The sequence below is a fragment of the Oncorhynchus clarkii genome, chromosome 26 (genome assembly GCF_045791955.1).
Source record: "Oncorhynchus clarkii lewisi isolate Uvic-CL-2024 chromosome 26, UVic_Ocla_1.0, whole genome shotgun sequence".
In the NCBI taxonomy this organism is placed as follows: Eukaryota; Metazoa; Chordata; class Actinopteri; order Salmoniformes; family Salmonidae; genus Oncorhynchus; species Oncorhynchus clarkii.
The window spans coordinates 9841304-9866782 of NC_092172.1; the positions used below are offsets into that span (position 1 = coordinate 9841304).

Below are 25479 nucleotides of genomic sequence, written 5' to 3' on the forward strand. Positions count from 1 at the left end.
CAGCTTTAGATTCAGATTCTGAAGTAAATATAATGTACCGAGTCCTACGCAAGAAATAATTCCTCTGCTTTTCTCAGTGTCTAACCCTCTTTTTTTAAATGTCAAATGATGTTATTTTCCAGCTCCAGCAGTGAGATTGGTATGACTGCAGCTAAGCTAACATGAGTGGGAGTTACTAGTGGTGAGATTCAATACACATACAGTACCACCAGGCACGAACTGACACGCTTGAATAATCATGACATTTCTGTTGCAACTGCAGCCCAAATGAAAAATAAATGTGTTACACCAGGTTGTGATTATAATGCCTTTTACACATTTAGCTTATACAAGGGCATTTAGCTGATACAAGGCTAATTGTCTATAGTAGGGGTAACGCACCGCAAAATTCAAACATGATGAACCAAGCAAATAAATCAACAGGATGCCTCAAGTTTATTTTTTTGAAACTAGTATGGAGCTTCCAAAATCACCTTGACAGAGTGACGGAACACATCAGCCAACATCACACACACACACACATTGAAAAAGTTCAATTCAGATTCACTAAACTGGATAGGCACACTCAAACCACGTGTAAACACATCAACATAAAACAACTTAATATATCACTTTCATAGAGTGAAGGAACGCGTGACCACATTCACAAAAATACAGCGATCAGGCTTTCAAAAAGACCCGGACATCCTAAGACAGACAAAAAAAAGAAGAAGTGTGCACTGGGATGCAACTCTAGTTTTGCATATCATGCCATTGATTAACTACAAATCAACAATGTGGGCTGCCCCACAATGCTAATGCTATACGTACAATTCTGCATGCAAGGATTTCGGGTGGGTAACAGTTCAATGTTATTAACAGTAATAACGGTGTTGATAAGATCTGATACATCCTGTATAAATAGCTTGAAGCTAACAGAACAAGGAGGGTATTGCCGGTGGAACAACAGTCAGTGCTGCTGACTAATTTAGCGTGTTGTTAGTAGTTCGACAAAGTAGAGTAGCGGTGGATTCCTCCACTCTGCTGAATGAGTTTAGTTTAGCTGACCGAGCAGGGGTCATCCTTGGAGGGCTTCACGTCTCCTTGAAGCAGCTGAATCATCACAGCCTTGGTCAGGTAACTGGAGGTACCTCTCCTGCCCATCGGCGGTGTCTTATAGAACTCCTCCATGTCATCCTGCGGACAATTTTTTTTTTTCATTGTAAACTAGCGGTACTGTTATATACAGTGCGAACTGTCAAAAGTTGTTTAACAAAGCACTGCTTTTCCGCAACGACATGCAGAGCGAACAATTATTCAGAATGGAAATACACGATATGCATTACAAGTAAACAAGTGACACAATTATGTCCATCCTTAACATTCAGTGTTAATTAAGTAGACTGACCAGAAAAATGATCACCAAAGCTCCCAAGGTATCCTCAAATATGAGGTCTGCTTCTACTTAGCGGAGATAACTTGTACTGTACATCATTGTGGAAGTACAACAGCTAAGCTCGCATGCTATATGAACTCCAAAAATCTTGTGTGACAGTGGTCTGACCCACCCTCTGATCCTGTGAGCCCAGTGGACTGGGTAGGCCAGAGCATAGCACCTACCGGTTTCTTCGTCCCCTCCCGACTCCTGTCCTTCTGGAAGTCATGGAAGGCCTCCTTCACCAGAACATCCAGGTCCACCTTCTCCGAGAACCCCAGCTCCGGGTTTCTCTCCAACACTATGGACACCACCATCAGCAGCTGCAACCATGGAGATTAGATGTAAGAAAATAGAGCCATGAGAAAATGTGTGTACAATTAGGATTTTTGTATTGTTTTTTTTTGTGTGTGAATTTTACCCCTTTTTCTCCCCAATTTCGTGGTATCCAATTGTTAGTAGCTACTATCTTGTCTCATCGCTACAACTCCCGTACAGGCTCGGGAGAGACGAAGGTTGAAAGTCATGCGTCCTCCGATACACAACCCAACCAAGCCACACTGCTTCTTAACACAGCGCTCATCCAACCCGGAAGCCAGCCGCACCAATGTGTCGGAGGAAACACCGTGCACCTGGCGACCTTGGTTAGTGCGCACTGCGCCTGGCCCGCCACGGGAGTCGCTGGTGCGCGATGAGACTAGGATATCCCTACCGGCCAAACCCTCCCTAACACGGACGACGCTAGGAGTCGCCCCACGGACCTCCCGGTCGCGGCCGGCTACAACAGAGCATGGGCGCGAACCCAGAGTCTCTGGTGGCACAGCTGGCGCTGCAGTACAGCACCCTTAACCACTGCGCCACCCGGGAGGCCCCCAATAGGATTTTTGTATTGTTAACCCAATGTGTAGCGGAAGCGTTGTTAGAGGAAATGTGTGGATGAGATAGTCAATCGAGCAACCCGTTTGACCAATAGCAGTGTGTGGAAAACATGCAGCTGTAAATTACAGTGAAATCTGATTGGCCCTTACCTCTACTACTATCTGCCTGTACTCAGGCAGCACAATGTCCTTCAGTGTGTCTTCCACCAGCAGAGAAAAGTTCATCTCATACATGGTCATGTCAGACAGAGTAGGTTGCTGCAATGGAAGGGAAGTGGAAGATTTTAACATTAATGCTTTAGGCAAGAACACCCCGATGGTTTTATTTTATTTATTTATTTCACCAGGTAGGCAAGTTGAGAACAAGTTGTCATTTACAATTGCCACCTGTCAAAGCAGTTCGACACAGACAACAACACAGAGTTACACATGGAGTAAAACAAACATACAGTCAATAATAAGTCATATACAATGTGAGCAAATGAGGTGAGATAAGGGAGGTAAAGGCAAAAAAATAAATAAAAAAAGGCCATGGTGGCAAAGTAAATACAATATAGCAAGTAAAACACTGGAATGGTAGATTTGCAGTGGAAGAATGTGCAAGGTAGAGATAGAAATAATGGAGTGCAAAGGAGCAAAATAAATAAATAAATAAATACAGTAGAGATAGTTGTTTTGGCTAAATTATAGATGGGCTATGTACAGGTGCAGTAATCTGTGAGCTGCTCTGACAGCTGGTGCTTAAACCTAGTGAGGGAGATAAGTGTTTCCAGTTTCAGAGATTTTTGTAGTTTGTTCCAGTCATTGGCAGCAGAGAACTGGAAGGAGAGGTGGACAAAGGAAGAATTGGTTTTGGGGGTGACCAGAGAGATATACTGTCACGCCCTGGTCTTAGTATTCTGTGTTCTCTTTATTATTTTGGTTAGGCCAGGGTGTGACATGGGTGATTTATGTGGTTTGTTTTGTCTAGGGGTTTTGTAGTTTATGGGATTGTGTTTAGTTAAGTATTCTAGGTAAGTCTATGGTTGCCTGGAGTGGTTCTCAATCAGAGGCAGGTGGTTATCGTTGTCTCTGATTGGGAACCATATTTGGGCAGCCATATTCTTTAGGTCTCTTGTGGGTGATTGTTCCTGTCTCTGTGTTTTGCACCAGTTAGGACTGTTTTCGGTTTTCTACGGTTTCTTGTTTTGTATAAGTATATTGTTCACGTTATCATCTTTATTAAAGATGTTTATAAATAACCACGCTGCGTTTTGGTCCGCCTCTCTTTCCCAGGAAGAATCCCGTAACATATACCTGCTGGAGTGCGTGCTACAGGTGGGTGCTGCTATGGTGACCTGCGAGCTGAGATAAGGGGGGACTTTACCTAGCAGGGTCATGTAAATGACCTGGAGCCAGTGGGTTTGGCGATGAGTATGAAGTGAGGGCCAGCCAACGAGAGCGTACAGGTCGCAGTGGTGGGTAGTATATGGGGCTCTGGTGACAAAACAGATGGCACTGTGATAGACTGCATCCAATTTATTGAGTAGGGTATTGGAGGCTTTTTTGTAAATGACATCGCCGAGGTCGAGGATTGGTAGGATGGTCAGTTTTACAAGGGTATGTTTGGCAGCATGAGTGAAGGATGCTTTGTTGCGAAATAGGAAGCCAATTCTACATTTAACTTTGGATTGGAGATGTGAGTCTGGAAGGAGAGTTTACAGTCTAACCTAGGTATTTGTAGTTGTCCACATATTCTAAGTCAGAACGGTCCAGAGTAGTGATGCTGGACGGGTGGGCAGGTGCAGGCAGCGATCGGTTGAAGAGCATGCATTTAGTTTTACTTGTATTTAAGAGCAATTGGAGGCCACGGAAGGAGAGTTGTATGGCATTGAAGCTCGTCTGGAGGGTTGTTAACACAGTGTCCAAAGAAGGGCCAGAAGTATACAGAATGGTGTTGTCTGCGTAGAGGTGGATCAGAGACTCACCAGCAGCAAGAGCAACATCATTGATGTATACAGAGAAGAGAGTCGGTCCAAGAATTGAACCCTGTGGCACCCCCATAGAGACTGCCAGAGGCCCGGACAACAGGCCCTCCGATTTGACACACTGAACTCTATCAGAGAAGTAGTTGGTGAACCAGGCGAGGCAATCATTTGAGAAACCAAGGCTATTGAGTCTGCCGATGAGGATGTGGTGATTGACAGAGTTGAAAGACTTGGCCAGGTCAATGAATACGGCTGCACAGTAATGTTTCTAATCGATGGCGGTTAAGATATTGTTTAGGACCTTGAGCGTGGCTGAGGTGCACCCATGACCAGCTCTGAAACTAGATTGCATAGCGGAGAAGGTATGGTGGGATTCAAAATGGTCGGTAATCTGTTTGTTGACTTGGCTTTCGAAGACCTTAGAAAGGCAGGGTAGGATAGATATAGGTCTGTAGCAGTTTGGGTCAAGAGTGTCCCCCCCCCTTTGAAGAGGGGGATGACCGCAGCTGTTTTCCAATCTTTGGGAATCTCAGACGACACGAAAGAGGTTGAACAGGCTAGTAATAGGGGTTGCAACAATTTCGGCAGATAATTTTAGAAAGAAAGGGTCCAGATTGTCTAGCCCGGCTGATTTGTAGGGGTCCAGATTTTGCAGCTCTTTCAGAACATTATCTGACTGGATTTGGGAGAAGGAGAAATGGGGAAGGCTTGGGCGAGTTGCTGTGGGGGGTGCAGTGCTGTTGACCGGGGTAGGGGTAGTCAGGTGGAAAGCATGGCCAGCCTATAGTGTGGTCCTTCAGAGATGTGATTAAATGTGGAGTTTGAGGATGTAAACTAAGAAGGATTATTATGTCACTGTTGCAATTACCAACACTACCTGTGGGAGATGGATCCCTGCCACTACGATGCCATTACAAGTTCTCTCCAAAGTCTGCCACACTCGGTCGTAGAAGCCATGGGGAGTCCTGTTGAGGGAACCATCGATCTGACGCCTGTTGATCCAGGACCTGGTATGGGTAACGAATAGGGAAATTAATACAATTGAATAAAACAATTTGTGTGTTTGTGAGTGTTTACCTGCCGTGCTGTTGTGGCTGAAGGACGTCCAGCAGCAGCTGTTTAACATCGCTGGGGGACATCTGGTAAATGTCCTGGGGTGGCATGTCTCCTGCTCGGATCTCCAACTCATGCTTCATGGCCTGGACGATCCACCTGCACCAATACCAGCGGAATACGAAGCAAAAACAATGCATTTTATAACCACAGATGGCTATCCTCAAACAGACAACTTGAGAGACAAACAGAATAACAACCACCCAGCTGTAGGATCCAAATGGCCATGGCTATAGCCTGCCTAGCTCTATTCCTCCCGGGCTCTATTCATACCCAACGCGGATCTTGAGCATGCCGCTGAACAGCTCGGGGGTGTTGGAGATGATCCAGCCGATGTGGATGACCAGCTCCTGCTGCAGCACGGCCTCCCTCTCCCCGTAGCACTTGCTGTAGAGGATGCCCTTGATGACCCCAGGTGAGAGGGGATTGGAGATCACCTCCTCCTCATGCCCAAACAGTCCCAGCGTTACCTGGCAACAGAGCACAGCCCAGCCAGTGTCAGAGAAATGTCTGCAGTGCCGTTATTGTTTGGTGGGGATTATTTTACTAAGAGGACAGAGTGATGAACCAGGAAGATAGACGTGTTTACATCATGGATAACAAGGAACAAATAGTCAAAAAGGTTCAAACAAAAACTTAGATTATATTTTATTTTCTATTATGGGTGACATCACTCTACCTATAAGCTTTTTGACTGACCAGATAGGGTGCAATATTATATAGAAATGCTGATGTCTCCGTGTCCCCTTCGCTTAAACTATCTATTCATCTTGCCACTGTAAAACTGCACCCCCACAGAGTAGAACATGAAAGGGACAAAAGATAATAACCAAGATTATCTTGTGATATTTCCTATTTTCAAAGCATAAAGGCCACATGAAAATTACACCCGGGTAATCATTATTCTTCCCAAACAAGATATCCTTTAATATCCCTTTGAAAAATAGTGCCTTCAAACTAATGGTTGCAGACTGATGTTCTCAAGTTAGATGGCAAATCACAGTTTTTAAATCTGCACCTCATTTCTATCACTACTAAGTGTAATCTAAACATGTCCCACCTTACTTAACACATTCAAACAACAGCAGATATTCTCTAAACTCGAGTCCTCATATGCAAAAATCAAGGCAGATTCTACGTAGATCATGTAAGCAGACACCTGACTCCATTTAAAAATCAGCTTTCTCATCTTGTCCAGAATCATTTCCCTTCTACGATGCAATCTATATGCAGATTCACACCTTGGAGGTACTTCAAAGCAAAGAACCGCCCAAAACTCTTGGGTGGGAAAATGAGGCCAGAAATGGGGACTGTTAGGAAGCAACTTATCTCTGTGTAATATTTAAGAGAAAAAAGTATAATGATAAAACAGTGGCCAAGGCAGCTCACTTCATATAGATCCAAGGGAAAGGGGAGCTTACAGTATATTAGGTCATAGGTCAGGTCACGGTATACATAGAGCCTGTTAAACCCTGGTTACTTTTACGTAACACAATAGCAGCCTTGCTACAGGGCTAAAGCACAGTGAGGTAGCTGGGAAATATGAAGCGTGCAACTGCAATAACACTAAGCATTTCCTATAGGACAATAGCATGCGAGAGCTCAGTCAACTGAACGTTCCTAATACTTTCAAAATTGACATCATTTCATCCAATTCATTGATAAATCAGAACATAAAGCTTGTGGTGGAAATAGGCATCTGACTTGAGGAAAAAAACAAAACATGGTTCAACTGAAAAATTGGCCCCCATTTTCAAAATGTTCACTTACCTGCTTCCCATGCACTAAAACACTAGTAATACTTGGGGCAATGCTGTCCACTAGCTTAGTTATCACACTGGCTGCGATTCGTACAACTCCCCTGGTGAACAAAACACAAGGAGATCCTTAATAGGGTCAACACTATATGTGTCAATACGTTAACTCGACAGTAGGAACAGTTCATAATGGCCGACTGCAATAACAATGTAGTCTGCTGTGTTCTCTATCATAAGAACCATACATACAGTATACCCATGACATTAACGCTGATGGGCTGTATAACGTGAGTTGAGGCACATTACATAATGAAGTTCTAAAACAAAGCTGTAAAGTCATGTGCGTGGCATGTCCCACTCATGTCCACCAGCGTGTCTATACAGTACAAAGAGACGTATTATGCTACTGTTCTACAGGTCCATGTTTGTATTATTATTGCTAAGCAAATGGAAAAACAAATCTAAAATCAACTCAACTCTGGATTTCACCTCCAGATTGTCCAATAAATGACCAGACATATTTGAATGTTCACTAATTTACGATTGCATTATTCGCTAGAGTGACTGTGCAATGCGTCTCCTCCTGCTTGCTGGGTTCCTGTGAGGAAAAAGCAACAGGTATTGGCTGTGGTTATGGTACATACGCTCCCCTCCGTATTTATTTGGACAGTAAGCAAACACTAAAATGTGTCTCTATACTCCAGCATTTTGGATATGAGATTTTATATATATATATGAGGTGACAGTGCAGAATGTCACCTTTAATTTGAGGGTATTTTCATAGAAATCCGTTTTTACCGTTTAGAAAGGAAAGCACTTTATGTATCTAGTCCCCCCATTTGGACACATTCACTTATAGTGTATTAAAATAGTCAAAAGTGTTTTCCGAACATGCAATGATTACATCAAACTTGTGACTCTACAAACTTGTTGGAAGCATTTGCAGTTCTTTGGGGTTGTGCCCAATATAAATAAATGGTAAATAATGTAGTGTGTCATTTTGGAGTCACTTTTATTGTAAATAAGAATATAAATGTTTCTGAACACTTAATAAGGACGCTATTATGATTACGGATAATTCTGAATGAATCGTGAATAATGACGAGTGAGAAAGTTAAGAGGTATGATCTTTGTGCATCTGTAACTTTTTCACTTGCGTGCTAGGAACATGGGACCATATACTTAACTTTTAATACACTACTTTAATACACTACTTTTATACTTTAATACACTACAAGGGAATTTGTCCAAATACTTATGACACCTTCAAAATGGGGGGACTAGATACACTATATATACACAAAAGTATGTGGACACCCCTTCAAATTAGTGGATTCGGCTATTTCAGCCACACCCATTGCTGAGAGGTGTATAAAAATCAAGCACACAGCCATGCAATCTCCAACATCAGTGCCCGACCTCACGAATGCTCTTGTGGCTGAATGGAAGCCCCCACAGCAATGTTCCAACATCTAGTGGAAAGCCTAGCCAGAAGAGTGGAGGCTATTGTAGCAGCCAAGGAGGGACGAGCTACATATTAATGCCCTTGATTTTGGAATGAGATGTTTGACAAGCAGGTGTCCATGTACTTTTGGTCATGTCGTGTACATAGTGCTTTCATTTCTAAACGGTAACAGATACGTAAGAAAAATACCCTCAAATAAAAGGTGACATTCTGTGCTGTTGTCTCATATGACACATATTGACCTCACATCCACAATTCTGGAGCACAGAGACAAATGAAATGTTCTAGCTTCACTGTCCAAATAAATACGGAGGGGAGTGTACATGGCAGCAGACAGGGTTGCTTAGCCGTACACGTCAACTTCAAAAAACTATCTCAATAGAAATCAAATTAAAATGAATTGTAGGTTTTAGTAAAACCCAGACCCCCCCCCCCAAAAAAAAAGTGTACTTTCATCGTATCGACAACATTCACCTCCCATTTACCACATCCAGCCATCTATTCTTTCACTTATTGTAAATTGTGCTCATATCTTTTTAGCACAGATATGGTCTACGGCTTATACTTCTACATATTTTGTCCAGGAAATGTCAGGCTAAATGCTCATGGTGTGTGATGTTAAACCATTGATGTTGTGTAATATAAAAGGAACTTATTTCAACCCACGTTAAATAAATGAGAAAGGAAATTGGACCAAGTATTGACGTGGTTCCAGAGCAAGGTGGAGCCTGGCCTATAGGCTGTTCCACTCTCTGACTCTCAGGTCCCTCTGCAATTATGTTCAATCTTAGCGCTGAGCAATATGAAAACTCACGACCAGCTTCCTTGACACAGCAAAACCACAACAACAACAACAACAACAACAACAACGGCAAGAACAAAAAGGCCAATGGAGCATGTGAACATGAAATTGACCGTTCATAGAGAGCAAATGGACAGTGCTGCAGAGGGAAGTAGTGCATGATTGAAGCATAGCACTCACAGTTAATGGTACACGCTGTGCACAGTGACTGACTGGCTAGCTGAGCTAATACAGTACACATGCTACACAGACTCTACACATCAACTCTACTCCATTACCTGCTTGCCATGGACCACCAGTGTGGTGATATGAGGGGCAATAGAACTGGCAAACTTCATGATAACGGCCGCAGCGTAACGCACCGCCAGCCTACACCCATAGAAATATGTATCATTGTTTACAACAGTTTGGAATTCAGTAGAGAACAAGAGAAAATGTTACTTCAATCTTGAAACGATCTGAAAGGAACATCTGAAAGGCAAAAAAGTTGAAGACTCTTCATGGAGGTACGGTACGAAATGGATGGATATTACCTGCCACATGAAATAAAATACAAACTATTCTTTCAGGATTAAATGAAAAGGGAATGATAGGGAAAGAAGCTAGGGAAAGAAGAAAATCTGACCAAAGCTTCCTGGTCCCAGCTCTTCTGTAGAGTCTCTCCATGTCTTCCATTAGGGTCTCTGGAAACAGTTAAAAGGCCTCTGTAAGTGAACTGAGCAATGCAAATCATTGTGTGTGTATATATATATATATAATATATATATATATATAATATAATATATAAATATAATATAATATATAATATATATATATATACACATTCTAGAACAATGTAAACTGTGGATGATTGGGTCTGAAAACAGTGTTTGACAAGACACTGCTATTCATGACAATAGCGGCGTAGGCTATGCCTTGGTTGAATTGACCCCATTTGTTCTTTGTATTATTTCTAACACAGAGGAGACACGGATCCAAACTAAATCAGTTAGTCACGGGGGTGCTAAATGGATTAGGCTATGGACATTTCATTTACAGTGATGCACTGATTCCCACCCTGGGGCTAGTTGGCCTGGTAGTCTGGCTCTGATGAATAGTGTTAAAGTATCTGTTCAGTGTTACCAAAATGTTTTTGAAAATAAAATAGTACCTCCAATAAATTACAATATGAATTAAATAGATGTCCTTCCAAAACAATATAATTAGGATGTTAAAAAGCAGATTTGCTCTGTGTCTCTGCTTGGCCTGTTAGGACTCAGTCACCAAATCTCAACCCAATTGAACACTTTGGGGAGATTCTGGAGCAGCGCCTGAGACAGCGTTTTCCACCACCACCAACAAAATACCAAATGGAAGAGTGGTGTCGCATCCCTTCAATAGAGTTCCAGACACTTGTAGAATCTATGCCAAGGTGCATTGAAGCTTTTCTGACTCGTGGTGGCCCAACACCCTATTAAGACACTTTATGTTGGTGTTTCCTTTATTTTGGCAGTTACCTGTATATAAGTCAACAACAGCTAACTGGGTTTCCTCTTGACATAAAACTTTTAGCTACAAACCACAGGATTTAAAATAGAAGGGAATGGAGAGGTGGCTGTTGTGTGGAGGATCTGCTTTGACTTGCTTTCTTGTTGGCTAGCCAGTTAGCCGCGATAGCAAACCTTAGCACGCTAGTTAGACAACTGCTTCTAAACAGCCAGCAGGCCAACTCTTACAAACCACGCAATTTGAAATAGAAGTGACTGGCGAGATAGTTGTTTGATAACAGCAACTGTGGATTGTTGGCTAGCTGGCTTGCTTGTGTGCGTGCAGTGTGTGCACTCCTGTGCCTCGAGAAGGATCCTTCTCTCCACCGGAGAAAAATATATAAAATCAAAAAAGCTGCTGGACCAATCACGGGCCTGTCTCTGCCAAAGAGGATGACGTCATTATCTAGGCAAATTTCACACATTTTTTTTAACAGTTTGTTTCAAAATTAAGTTAAGATTCGGTTTTACTGAGAGGTTTTTCTCTCATTTATGTTTGGCTACAATAACAAGTAAAGGACGAGTCAACAACATTATTTGAGCAAACAGAATATGTATGAGCAAACAGAATATTAGTAAGAAGAGATTTTCACTGGACTGTTACTTTAACAGAGTAAAACCATTTTGCACGTGTGTTTTTGTTTCCGTGCCTACCATCCTTGGCAAAGAAGTCAGGACCCTCTTTCTTCATGAGAATACTGGCAAGCTGTGCTTGACTGGCCAGGCAGTCACAGTCCTGAGAAAGACAAAAACACAGAAAGAGGTCAAAGGTCATGCCAATAGTGGTGTAAAGACGGTTAAGAGTCAGATCTAGGGCCCTGACATTAAAACACCCATCTCCTTTTGATTGTAGCTGTCCTAATATTGACACAGTACTCCTGTACTCACATAGAATTTCTGCATGATCTCGTTGGTGGATTTTTGTTTCCACTCCTCGATGTCGATCTCAGGCTGCTGCTCCAGGTTTGAGGCATTGGGCGTGCTCGTCTGCCTCTTCACCTTGGAGTGTTTGGGCATCTCCAGCTCCTGAAAGTTCTTAAACTCTGGGATTCTAGACCAGGGGAAGTTACAGGAGTATTTTCAGGTTTACAGGCAAGTTAAATCCTTTACACGCTGATTCCTCTATAAAAAAAAAGTGTCACAAAACACAAAAGGCGGAAATGACAGGAACAAGCTCTTACTCTGCTTCGTTGACACGAAGGAAGTCCAACTGTTCCACAATAGCTCCTGATATCAGGGTCTGGAAGGACGATTTAATAGTGAAATCAAGGAATCTCATTTACATGGGATATGGACAGTTCAGGTGAAGTCACATCGATATGAGGACAGCCAGTCACATGTACAAAGGGGAATTATGTTCCCAGAAGAATGAGATGATAAAAGGGATTGACTATGAGGGATGGAGCCCTGTGTCTGCTCCTAGAGCTAGGTGTGAGGGGAATATTGAGTGTCGTTCATAAAAGACGTCACATCAAAACATCGAAAGAACTCTCTAGAGACACTGAAAGTCATTGTAACAGTAGGAAATAGAAGGCAATTCAAAGGCATTGGATTTGCAAACATACATATTCACTATTTCTAAATGCATTTCCAAAGGAAAGGAGAACCAACAGTACTGTGAGGGTAGATATCACAATGCCTCAAAGAAGTGTGAGTGGACTGAAACAAGTAAAAGTGTTGAGAACCTGAAGCCTGTCCACGTGAACTTTGACCCCACCGACACGCCCCTTCTTGAACGATGCCAACATGTCCAGGACTGGGTTGAAACGGCTCCCCCTGAAGGATATTCTACTGTTATCATTTTCTCTATATTAACCTAATGAGTATATGCTATTCCGCGGACTCCACTAGCACAACCTCTACTGTGGGATGGTAAGCAATTTTATTGCATTTAAAAAGGTGCTTTTTGGATAGTGATCAATACTGCTGTGATCAGCATAGCACCCAAGCTAAAGTGATATAAATGACAACAACAAAACTATTATTGGCAAATACAGGTATACCTCCTGTGCTAGATTCCAATACACTCTAAAAGCAGTAACAATTACAGTACAGAAGAAAATACAAAAGTAGATCTTACTTGATGTTGTCCTCTCTGATGAGGACCAGGAAGAGTGGGCGACCTTTCATTTTCCAGCTATGCTTGATGAACTGCAGCGCATTCTACATACAAAGATATGTAACACATTAAACTTATATTGACCAAACAGACAGACAGTTAGGGACACAATGTGGTGAGTGTGCATTCCCCAGAACAAGGATTAAACCAGACGAATGTCTAAACAGAAGTGTTTATGAGGGGAGTTCACCCCAGCTCACCTTGATGTCATCAATCAGCAGCATGACATCCTGGGATAAGTAGAAGTCACTGAGATCAAAGACGATTGGGTAGCACACCACAGTCTTACCCAGGATCCGATAAATCTGTGGGGAGTGGAGCAGACACATTGCATTACCTGATCCTGCAGGCCAAGATGGATGGCTCGGAGGTACAGACATATACATTACTCTGGACAGGACATAAAACAACCCATCGATCTTGAGGAAGGAATACACCGAAGCTAGAACGCATAGACGTTACAGTCCTGCGAGCACAGACACTTCCTAAAACTAACACACAACCTCTCCTCTACAAACAAACACATATGCACAGGCACACTCGTTCTCCCTGTCCGTTTCTAAAGCACAAGCGCTACCACGCACACAAACAAAGAGATTATTAGAATGCCCTCTGGCAGGACGCCCTATTCCATCAGAACACATAAATGTTCCATTCAAAAATTGTCTTAGTAATAGGTTTGGAACTGTGATTGATTCATTTGCCAATAAAAAATAAAACAACTTATTTAAATGTCCTTCACTGGGGACAACTAGAAGGAATACCAACAACAGTTGAATGACAGCAGCTCACAATATCAAAGTGGATTACGAAATTGAATGACACATATTTCCATCATGGATTGCATGGCAGCAGTACTTTGTACAATGTTAATAAGAGTCAGGCAAAAATATGTATAACATCTATGTACATTATATCTGTACATGTAAATGAATATTATTCAGTTTCTGAGCTGTGGTTGCACACTGAAAAGTGCTGGTTTATGTTCATCACTGAGGAGGTGGTGGTGTGCCCAGGACCTCGGAGTATGTGGCAGCAATGAGTGGTGAACACTCACCTTGCAAGTCCCCATGCAGCCCACTGGCCTTTCCGGACGCCCACTCAGCCCCAGCTTCTTATTGACGGCCAAGAAGCGGTACGCCTGGGGGAGAAAGAAAGAAATGCATACCTATTTCAGTTTAGTTTATTTTTTACATTTTTTTTAAAGCCTAGTTTTTGAAATTACACATCAAATCTTAGACCATGGCCTATTGACCAACACCATTTACATTACAACTGACAAACAGACCACAACATAGATTACCCTCCTTCTATTCCCTCTGGCAAGTCACAGATCCATAGAGAACTGCTATCATGTAGCTAGCTACCTTGCTTTCCTCTCTTACACATATCTAGCCTTCAGATCTGACAACACACTCAGCTCGATATGACAGAGATCAAAATGGGAGTCATTTTAAAAATGCCAGGCAGGGAAAGTTGTCTATTTTTATTGCACCTCTAAAAAGATCAAACCTCCTCATATCCCCAATGATTTTTATTTTGTTGCGATCCATAATCTAAAATGACCTCCCTCTGAAGTTGAGACGCGCCAGTAGCTAACGGCCCCTGCCTATGACGGCTCTGTTGTGGAGCCTAACACCCCTATGGTTCTGTTTACTGCCATGGTGCCGGTGGGTTTAATGGAGAGTTGTCAGAAGGCAGAGATAGAAAGGTCCCCTGCAGGTCCTTACTGTAAAGCAACACCAAGTAGCTCAGTTAGTTAGTAGGCTCCATCAGTCAGGATCGGCCCTCACTGCTCCAGATTCTTTCACTTCTACCTGGTTAGGTCTTGGTGTCAATTTTCCTTGGCTAATGGTATTTTAAATATATTTGAATTCCACTTTCACTATGTAATGGTACAAGGTCACTGAGTGTCTATGCCCTGAAGACACTGAAACTGAGAGAAAGAGGTAACAACCTGTATGCCAGAGTGATGAGGAAAATTGTTGTCAATCCACAATGCGGATAACGGGAATTGATTTTACAGCACCTGATCCATACTTGTGAGGAGACACATAGCAGTCCCTGTGACCTCTGTGTCATACTGTCCCTTTACGAGATGATGGGATGAACTCAGCGCTGATCTTCCCACACCGGGCTATACATGTCAATTATTCCTCCTAATCAATCCAATCAGAGGCTCCTGGTCAATAACACTGGCTGTAGACTTCAGTGGCGCTACAGGAAACGTAGCTAACAAGCTTCAATACACAGCAATCACCAGTCTTACCAAAGAGCAATGTGTACATCCTACCACTAGATGGAGCTCTGGCACTCCTCCTGCTTTTCCCATCTTCAAATGAGTTGGAAACAAATTATACATGGGTGGAAAGTACGAAAGATAATAGGAGAATCAAGCAATTAACAGAATATTATGATAATATTTTAAAAAGCAGAGTTCAGAAAGACGGCAAATATTTATTCAGAATTAAGTCGCATAACAAATTCCCAGCGCCCCTGGCCATGTGGCCTGTTTGAGGAGAGACGTTGTGTGAACCTTTGTCTGCACCCACGGCTCCCTGTCCCTGCCTGAAGAATACCAATGAACACAGCACACGGCTCACATCAAAGTTCTCTCATTTAGACCACAATCAAAAGCAACCAAACTGCTAATGTGATTGCTGTTAATGCCATCAAGATGGCTACATTCTGAGCGTGTCATTAGGTTGGGTGATATGAGGCCTGTTGTAAGAGAATGACAGTTGTAACAGAAGGCTTTAGTGTCGCAGTGTCTCTGTTCATCAATCGAAAACCTGCTCTCCTCTCTCCTAGACATCTGGGTTGTTCCATGAAAAGGGGGGCCTTTGATATTTAAAAGTAGAAATTGTGCACCAATTTTGAATTTTAAAAGTACACTTTAATATAGACCACATGGAGAATTCAAATGGTATTTTCAATGGAATAAAGGCTCGCTAAAGTGCAAAAATTCAGCATATCGACATGTCCCTCACCTCTAGGAAGATTTTCCATCATCCATCAGTTTCATCATTAGAAAGCCCTAGTTATTTTGAGGCGTCACTACGGTCCCTGGTTCGAATCCAGGCTGTATCACATCAGGCGGCGCACAATTGGCCCAGCGTCGTCCGGGTTTGCCCGTCATTGTAAATAATAATTTGTTCTTAACTGACTTGCCTAGTTAAATAAAAAATATGAAGATTATAATATATTTCATGTCCCTCATTTTAAGGTTTAAGAAGATATCGTCAACCCTGTTTATTTGGCACCTAATAGGCACTTACTATAGTACTTTTTCATTTAACTTCATGAGATGGGGAAAATGTGTTTCCTTTTATGACAATGTTAAAATCTAAAGTTTTTTTGGACCAAGTTCCACTTGGCACCAAGAATTGGTGGAACGACCGTTGGCTTTTATAGACATGATCGCTGGGAGATGGGTCAAACGACATGCAGATGGGTTGGGGAGGCGTCACCAAGGCGAATGGAAGCTATTTTGGCAGCGCTGTTGCTGTGCCACCTGGGTTGAGATAAATAACATGCTGCTGGATGTAATTGCCGCTCTCCTGTCGTCAAGCAGCTGTTGGAAACACAATCGAACGGCAGAGAGAGAGAGATGAAGCGAGCGACGCAATGCAGAGCGGTGCCCCAGCCTTTAACAGATTCAAATGTGATTTAATATTTAGCATGCTGCTCGCCCTGGCTCGTGACACCCACCCAATCCATTGCTGCATAACTACATGCCCAACAACAGGGAGGAAGAGCAGAGGCAGAGCTTTCTAAGATGTATTAATATATTAGGAAAGGCAGTGGTCATTTCTATACGCATTACACCAATACAGTAATACTTTTAGTCTTGATGCACTGGATACTATAGACATCCCACAAGAAGAAAACGCTGGTTGCCAAAATGACATATTGGACAGGTCAACTGATCAATCCCATTGGCCGATCTCCAGCCTCACTCTGACTGATTGAGCAACCAAGAGGGATAGCTTAATAGACCGTGGCTGCAAAGATTGAAAGTCAGAAGAATTGACTAAGCCCATATGCTCGGCTGACATATTGATAGATGGCCTTGGACATCTAGATACATTGACTGATTCGTTTATTGCTTTCTAAAATCATGTATGTTTCCTAAAACTTTCAGAAAAATGTACGTGAACGTCCCACAATCTTCTCTCCTTGCAGTGAGCATTTTATGGCCTCGGTCAGGTTGCGGTGTTACCCATAGTGATGAACATCACTCCTATTTCATTCTGTGGTATAACTCACATTAACCAGCTCCTTCTGGGCCCAGATCTGAATGGGCTCCACCTGTTGGGGTGTCTGAGTCTGGATGCCATAGGTGTTCAGGAACACCTGCAGTCTGCAACACAACATAACACACTGTTAGGCTACACAGCTGGGACTATTTAGGAAGCCCAACAGTCTGGGTGGCCAAAAGAATGTTAGCTATGAAAAAGAGTGCCAACTACTGGTGGCGGACTCCGATAGAGGTAGGACGTAAATGACCAGTAGGAGACATGTACCGAACGCACATTTATTACCAAACAGACACACAGCAAACAATGAATTTTGACTACTGAAAGTGTTGTCATGAATCGTGTATAGTAATTTTGACAACACACTAAAACACCAGTCAGGGAGAACAGAAGAAGGATTGTCCATGTGGAAAGGTTCAAAGGTGAGTTGATGTGGAGGACGGGAGTTTAGAGGTTGACTCAACCTGCCCTCCTCCTGGAAAAAACTGAAGTGTTGAGAGGCAGAGTGGGATTCGGCTGCTCCCAGGCTAGGCTATTGATTGGCTGACCAGGTCAGCTGAATCTGTTCCCTGACAACCTGGTCCCTAAACACATTGGTGTGAATTGGGCCTCTGCCACTGGACAATAGGGTCCGGTTGAGGACGGTCAACTCTACTGCAGCTGAAAAGTCACAGAGTTTGTCTCCACGTCCTAGCCAGAGAGACGGTTCAATAAGGGTTTAATGATTAAAGCTATAGGGTTTTGTACAAGCTACATCTTGAAAAACTCTCTGAAACAAACGCAGCAATAGGTAACGGCTAGGAGGAAATGAGCAGGCTGAAGTACGAGTGCTAGGTTAAGACCTGCCGTCTGAATGGAACAGCAGGACAGGTTAACAGGCTTCAGCTGGCCAGCCGACCACTTTAACCTCCCTCTCTCTGACTACACAGCTAAATGAGGGTGCTAACAGGTGAAGACCATGCAATGGCCAAGCGCTTAATGTGCACAGTGCAACAACAACAACAAAACACAGAAGAGTGAAGGAGAGAGGGAGAAAAACAGCCAGCTTTACGAACTACCACAAACTCTCTCTCACACACGCACACAACTCTCTCATCTCAGAGACACATAGCTACCTCACACAGTGTCCTATTCATCTTTCCCATCACCTACCTCTGGCTCTCAGCAATCAGGGCCACATGGACCACCGTGTCATTATCAATGGGACCCTGGAACACAGAGCGAGAGAGAGAGAGAGAGAGAACGCTCACCTTACAGGGGAAAATACGATTTCAGTTTATAGTATATAACAAAATCACAATAATATACTGAATTGTTATCTTGTATAATACATTGCAGTGAAAATTGCTCCACTTGTAAAGGAAAGCTTTGAATAGGAGATAAAGGGGTTTGAGGGAACAAACGAGTGATGAGGGAAGAGAGGTGAACCATACCTCACCGTACCCTGTCATTACAGAAGTTTGAACAGTGGTAATCTTTATAGTGGTTGTAAACTACTGATTTCGTAGGAGTTGGATTGGCCATAGTAAATCAGAAGAGTCAGTGACTACATAGGCACTGTATTCCAGATAGTAGCTCATAGCCCACTTAAGGTCTTATTTCGGGATAACCTGTTTACATGCACCTTTGATATCCTGCTAACGAGTATATCTAAATAAATAAAAAACTGAATATTCCTAATTTAAGATCATATGGGTTAAATGGAATATTAACTGAAATATGGACACCGACTGTAGGCCTATAACCTCTCACACGTAGAGTAATATAATATGAACTCTTGCAGAATTATGCATTTCTTGCTGTAAAATTATACAACAAATGTTAATTTTGTCTCGGCTACAGGAGAGGAGAAATCGGATTTCTTTCTTTCAGTATCTCTTGAGAAAAAGTGACAGCGCGTGTAATGTGTTATCTTTGACGCTGTTATGCAAGCAGACTATTTCAACCACATAAAATATGCGCCCAAGACGAACTTGAAGTCTTATCAGAAACGTGTTTAATCGTTTTCTCAGCTTTTAATTTCCTTAATGAAAAGGTCCCTTAATGAAACAGACAACTTTACCGGTGTTAACGAGGTTAGCGCATGCATTCTATCAATGTAAGACATTCTGGTGGGCAACAAGTTATGACAGAAGAGAAGTTGCCTATATCTAACTATAGTTGACAAACAAATGGCCTACCAAATGTCGGAAATTATAAGCAGAAACTTGTTTAAATTAAAGAGTGAAAGTGGCCAGTATGCTATACGGCCCAGTACGGAGTATAAGACAAATAAATGATTATGGAATTATTATGGTGTCTCGAACTGCGCAGGTAGCCTACTTTTTTGAAGTGATTTGTTTGACAATCAGATGAAATCACCATCACACAACACCCATGATAATGTGCAACTGAGCCTGCGCAGACTGAGAGAAAAAAACACCCCGTTTACTACTAAGATCTTTACAGTATTCCGTCTAAGATCAGCATATCCCAGGCATTTTATCCTGGTGTCACATAACCGGGATACAAGCTTTTTCGGGTTTTTGTAAACGGGATATGATGTTTATATGGGTCAGCTCAAAAACAGAATACTTGAGCATCCTGAATAATAACAGGATATTGGTGTGCATGCAAACGTTGTCACAGATGCAGAGAAGCAGTGCCTTAGCTTCAGAATTTAGTTACACGAATAAAGCTCCTGACTCTGAACAAGGTGAAAGGTATGATACAACAGCCTGTCATACACCTGTGAATCTTTCAAGGAGTCATCTTTGAGGATCGAATGACGTTGATCTAATGATCATGCTTCCTTTCTCTTCTATTTGCAGCAATTGCATTTCTGCCTCCCTCCGCTGAGTCCCGGGAGATATATTCAGAGGTAAGTGATTTGTAAACAGAGTGAATCATATCACTGGAGTTAAATGACTAAAAATCCCTGGGCCATTTGAAAATAACATATTGTGATTCGCAGGAGGGCTGTTCATCAGAGGCAATGCTCCGTTAGATGGCCCCGCAGGAAGCCTGAGAAGAGAAAGCTGGAAGCCATTTTGTTTGGGCGTAAAGAGCAGGTTTTTCTCAACACCCTCATTATCATTAATCAGAGGAATCCGGGACGGGGGAGAGAGAGGTTCACAGAAATCTCTTCTGATTAATTGTGAGCAGCGGCTTCCAAAACACTGCAATGGAAATCTCTCATTAGCATTCTGCTCCAAAACACAAAAGGAATCATTTGAGTAGAGAAAGAAAAAGAAAATAAGAAATGAAGATGCAAAAAAAATAATGCAGGAAATATCTTCTCTCTCTCCAGCTCACCACTATACCTACCTGGTGGGTAATTAGGTTTAAAAGCAAAGCTTCGATTGGACAGCAGAATGTACTGGAACATCTTAATAGGTGTTGCAGAGATCTTGTTATGTCTCAGGAAAAAAACCTGGATAAGACTGGTCAAGCTTCAATTAGCGCCTCATGTTCGTGCCTGCTGGCACCTGGCTCTGGGCCCTAGATCCTGGGCCATGGGCCCCCTAGCCCCTGAGGTAACCGGGGCCAGAGCAGATGGAGGGACAACACACTGACGACACTACAGCCGGGAGACACTAACAGTCTCTCACAAGGCCACCTCAATGCTCAGTAAATGTGTGAACGGACACATACTGTATACACTGCCCTACCAAGCAAAAAAGCAGTAACTACTCATTTGGTCGAAAATGAGTTAGTCATTTTTGCTACATTAAATACATGCTTAATCATGTGGACAAGTATCCTGCCTCTACTGTATTGTGTTTTGGAGAAAATGGGAGTCAAATTAGCAGTAAGAGCACTAGGTTACTGTGAAACAAAGGTAAATAAAAGCTACTTCTCTCAGTTCCACGCTATGAGCAGTTACTGGATTTTTGCTTGGTCGGGCAATATAAACACAAACAAAAGAATTAACATTTTGACCGGGGTTGGAGGAAGACGTGTATTGTTTGCAGAGGAAGAGATAGATGGAGTGTCTTAGTTCTTTATTTGTTTTCCTTTTAGGTGTAATGATGGTCTTATTTAATAGTGCAGTACATACAGTACCTGAAGCTCTTCTGTCTGAAGGAGAGCTGAAATGTCAATATTTTACATTCTCCGTGTGCTACTACTAAAAGTAATAACATGAATACATTGAGAACCGAAACGGCTGTCAGAAAGAAAATCTCACTATTTGGAATAAATGCTCTTCTACAACTTGTCTAGCTACTCCGCTCTCATTTCAAGCTGTTGAAAAGAATGAGTACAATAAATTGCCCCTGAAAAAGAAAAAAAAGAAGGAAAAAAAACTCAAATTTAGGTCAGCAATTTGCATCAACAGTAGCTTTTCAGCATGGGAAACGTGCATCTCAATTAGTAAAAGCCCAATTGCAAAACAAGCTTAGTCAGGAGTGCCACTCCTAGACTGCAAATATAAATTAGTTTAATCTCTGCTTCATTTGAGATTTTCCCAAATTAAAAGAGTTGAAATGTTACACACCCCTTCAGGCTTCTTCTCACACTGCACCGTGTCTACCCAAACGCTGGGTACCAATACGTGTCCTTTGCATACAGAGTGCATTTCACACAGTGGAACTCTCCAAGCATCCGGAAAGCATAATGTAGGTAACTGAAATATACACATAGGCCTATCTCCCCAAAGCAATTGAACTGTGAATGTACTCCAAATACATGGTCAATAGCCTGAAAAAAACACTACTTCAAAAGAATAGTCACTATGTAAATTTTGACTGAGACGGAATCATTTCACAGGGGAAAATTACAGTGTTGGTCCAGCTTGTGAAGACAACAATCCCTCCTACCCCATCTCTCCCACTCCCATCCCTCCTCTCCCATCGCTCCTCTCCCATCCTATCCCTCCTCTCCCATCCTCTCCCATCCTCTCCCACATCTCCCACTCCCATCCATCCCTCCTATCCCACTCCCATCCATCCCTCCTATCCCACTCCCATCCATCCCTCCTGTCCCACTCCCATCCATCCCTCCTCTCCCATCCCTCCTCTCCTCTCAATATGTCTTCAGTGATTCAGTGTTAGGCCCTGCTGAGCCCTTCTGTCCACTGACCTAAGCTAACCAGCTCAAGGTTACACAGCTCCACCGGGACTGGCCATGAGCCTTCACAGCATGTCTAGCGCGCATTTTGTATATGCCACTCCACTCTAGGAACACCTTCCTCATTTTTTGCCCTCAGAACAGAAATCCATAGATTAGGGCTTAATTAATTTATTTCAATTGATTGATTTCTTTATATATGAACTGCAACTCAGTCAAATCTTTGAAATTGTTACATGTTTTGTTAATATTTTGTTCAGTATACATAGACAATCCTATACATACACATGAATGTACCCATGAGTGTGCACACAACAAACGGACACCAGATAAAATGCACTCTGTTGTTGCTCAGCATTTTTTACATGCAAGTTTAGATCAAATGGACAATGACTTGAATTTACATATACTAAACTCGCATCACTGTGTTACTAGTGTGTTGTTTAAAATAAGCTTGACAAGGCACGAAGACAACGCTATCTCACAAGCTATCGGCAGTGACGTGCTACACATTGTAAGTGCGCAGACAGCCAAGCGGGAGCCACGTTTTTGATTGTACTTTCTCAAGGTTGGCATTTAAAAGCACACTTTATTTCCTCTCATTTTACATTTCCAGGTAGCATGAAAAAGGCAGACTTATTGAATGTAATAGTGGAGGCACAGACACAATCACTTCACAGAAATTGAAAACGGTGGGGATTGGATTCGTCGCTATGTAATTACGGAGGGTTGCTTGCTGAGAATTTGATACGCATCGCTCTTTCTCCCTCTCACTGGGCACACCACAGATATATTAGGTTTACTCTGCAATCCTTATGACCCCCAAAAAATAAAAAATCTATTTATATTAAGCTGAGCCCTATGAAAGCCTCCTTGAGCCTTGGGCTTGTCAAACCTGTTATATTTGATGTAATTCCCATTGAGATTCTATTGGGGAGACCGTCTTTGATAAATCAGGCCTACCTATGAAAGGCTCTGTATGGGTGCTGCGGCATCGTCACCCAGAGAGCGGACACACCAGCCCAGACAATAAAGCCCTCTAAGCTGACAGGTTCAGCCCATATTCAAGTACCGTTTTGCCATTATGGATTAAAGTCTTATTAAAATGGGGATGGAAGACGGGACTGCATGACATAGAGGAATGGAAGGGCGTGGAGTGTAAGTGTGGAGACTGACAGTCACCTACGTGGCAGTAATTGCTCGTATAATGTCAAAGCCCTTTTCCAGCTCGCCACCCACAAGCCGTTTTTTAGTTTATTAAGCACCGAGCCTGGTGTGCAATAACATTGGCATGGCAACTGCAGCAGCACGGGCGAGTTAGGAGACCCATATGGCTGTGCCATCTAAATGGTCTCTGCTCTGGCGCATGTGACTGACCTGGCTCTAACCCCAGCACAGTGATCCCCATGACAGATAATTGATATGCCCAGACAGGGATGATGACACACAACTGTTGTTTTTACCCAAATAGAGACCTTTCTCATATAGGGCACTGGGAGAGAGGGAGAGCACACGATTGTACTCTACATCACTGCTGTGAGCTTGGCCACATTCCGCGAGACTCACAGAAAGAATCACGTTCAGCAGCATGGAGCTCTATGATGAAAGACCAAACTGTGTTTGCCTGTCGAGGTGGTGGTCAGCTTTGTAGATGCTTGCCTTTGGAAAGACAAATAAAGACAAATTGGAAGTTCTCCTGCTCACAGGTCACTTCCCCTTAGGTATGAGAGGCTGGGAGAGTTACTATAGTCATTATGGCCAATAAACCAAACAGTGAGCTTGAAGAAACCAGTGGGCCAAATGTATAAAAAAACTCATTAATGTGGATTTGACTTGGGACCGGGGCCTTGTAAAGTTTCTAAAGCAGACACTGTGATCCACTTTTGCTGTCCCATTATGTGAGAGATGGCCTACTCCCTGCCGGTTCAGGTCACTGGCAATCTCTCCTGGGCTCCTGCTGTCAAGAGGGGGGCCCAGCCCTGCTCTACAGTGCTGTCAGCGTGCCATTTGGCAGCCCTGTCCTGCTAATGAATATTATTTATCTTTGGATGCAAGGGAAAAAATAACATCCATCTGTTCACAACCATTCAGGGTGTCACATCAAAACAGGGAAGTCTGGATTATGCATCTAAAAAATGGTGTCCCTCTAATGTTTGTTTTACTGTGTTAAAACATGCTAATTCTTCTATTTTATTACATAATCAATCACAATATGTTTTCCTTTGTTCTGCAATGGATCCGAGAAGCCTTTCCCTTCATATGGTGATACAAAACAAACCTGTAGTATGGAACCCAGGATGCAGAAAAGGTATGAGCAAGGGGGTTTAGAGTTTGACTTTCAAAAACTTGGAAAGTTGGAAAAAGACATTTTGACTTACTGTCAGGACTGTAAAACTGAATTCCCCAACAACATTGTGCATTTAGTAGAGACACTAAAATCGACAACCTCAAAATGCTTTCCATGTTGCGCCTCTCTTTCTCTGAAGGGGCTTGTTTGTGCCTCATAGTGTGACGGCCAATTGAAGCCCTCTCACCTTTAGACCTCATCACAGATGCAGGGCTGAGTGACAGCCCCCAGGATGCACTGTGCTTTGGAAATTCCCATTAACCTTGTTCTGTGGCTCACAGAATCACTCAGTTAAAGAGAGAGCTGTGTTTCTGTTGTGGGGACTAGAGCTATAAGGCATTGGCTGCCAGAGAGCAACTGTACAGTACACTTATGCGATACTGTGAATAGGTGTGTGTTATGAGAGTATGTGTACGCATGTAGAAAGAGAGTGAAAGAAAATACTAGTATTTATTTGCTCATTTCATTGGTGGTGGATGAGGCGAGTTCCCCCCCACAAAGTAAAGCCCTTTGAGGTTACATAAAAAATACAATGAATTATTATGTGTTTGAATCCATCTTTTGTGTATTTGTGTTCATGTGTGTCCTTTTTTGACTCAGTATTACGGTAGTGAAAATGTGTGCATTGTTTCATGTGTCCGATTAGCTAATCTGGTGTATAGTATTACGTGTTTGCTGCACGCGTGCTTTGATGGTGTGGGTGTATATTTTAAGGCATATGGCTTAATGATATCTCCTCTCTGGCTTTTGTTCCGTGTTTATTTGGAGAGTGTTTCCTGAAAC

General features: G+C 42.6%; 1 protein-coding gene across 4 annotated transcripts in view; it reads right to left on the bottom strand.

Moving 5' to 3' along the window:
- Nucleotides 1–416: 416 nt before the first annotated feature.
- The window catches only part of LOC139384369 (phosphorylase b kinase regulatory subunit beta-like), a 61737-nt gene continuing 36674 nt past the window's right edge, over nt 417–25479 (bottom strand). For 2 of the 4 annotated variants that reach the window (XM_071129086.1, XM_071129088.1), the window contains 17 exons: nt 18453–18508; nt 17311–17404; nt 14099–14182; nt 13242–13346; nt 13003–13085; nt 12608–12698; nt 12104–12162; nt 11811–11973; nt 11577–11658; nt 10022–10079; nt 9675–9765; nt 5646–5842; nt 5337–5471; nt 5137–5266; nt 2443–2550; nt 1600–1737; nt 417–1176 (listed from right to left, as the gene is read on the bottom strand). In XM_071129086.1, the coding sequence (XP_070985187.1) occupies nt 1039–1176; nt 1600–1737; nt 2443–2550; nt 5137–5266; nt 5337–5471; nt 5646–5842; nt 9675–9765; nt 10022–10079; nt 11577–11658; nt 11811–11973; nt 12104–12162; nt 12608–12698; nt 13003–13085; nt 13242–13346; nt 14099–14182; nt 17311–17404; nt 18453–18508 (1812 nt within the window). In that variant the 3' untranslated portion in view covers nt 417–1038. Of the gene's footprint in view, nt 1177–1599; nt 1738–2442; nt 2551–5136; nt 5267–5336; nt 5472–5645; nt 5843–7142; nt 7234–9674; nt 9766–10021; nt 10080–11576; nt 11659–11810; nt 11974–12103; nt 12163–12607; nt 12699–13002; nt 13086–13241; nt 13347–14098; nt 14183–17310; nt 17405–18452; nt 18509–25479 lie in introns of all 4 variants that reach the window. The other 2 variants (XM_071129087.1, XM_071129089.1) reach the window with 1 other exon arrangement.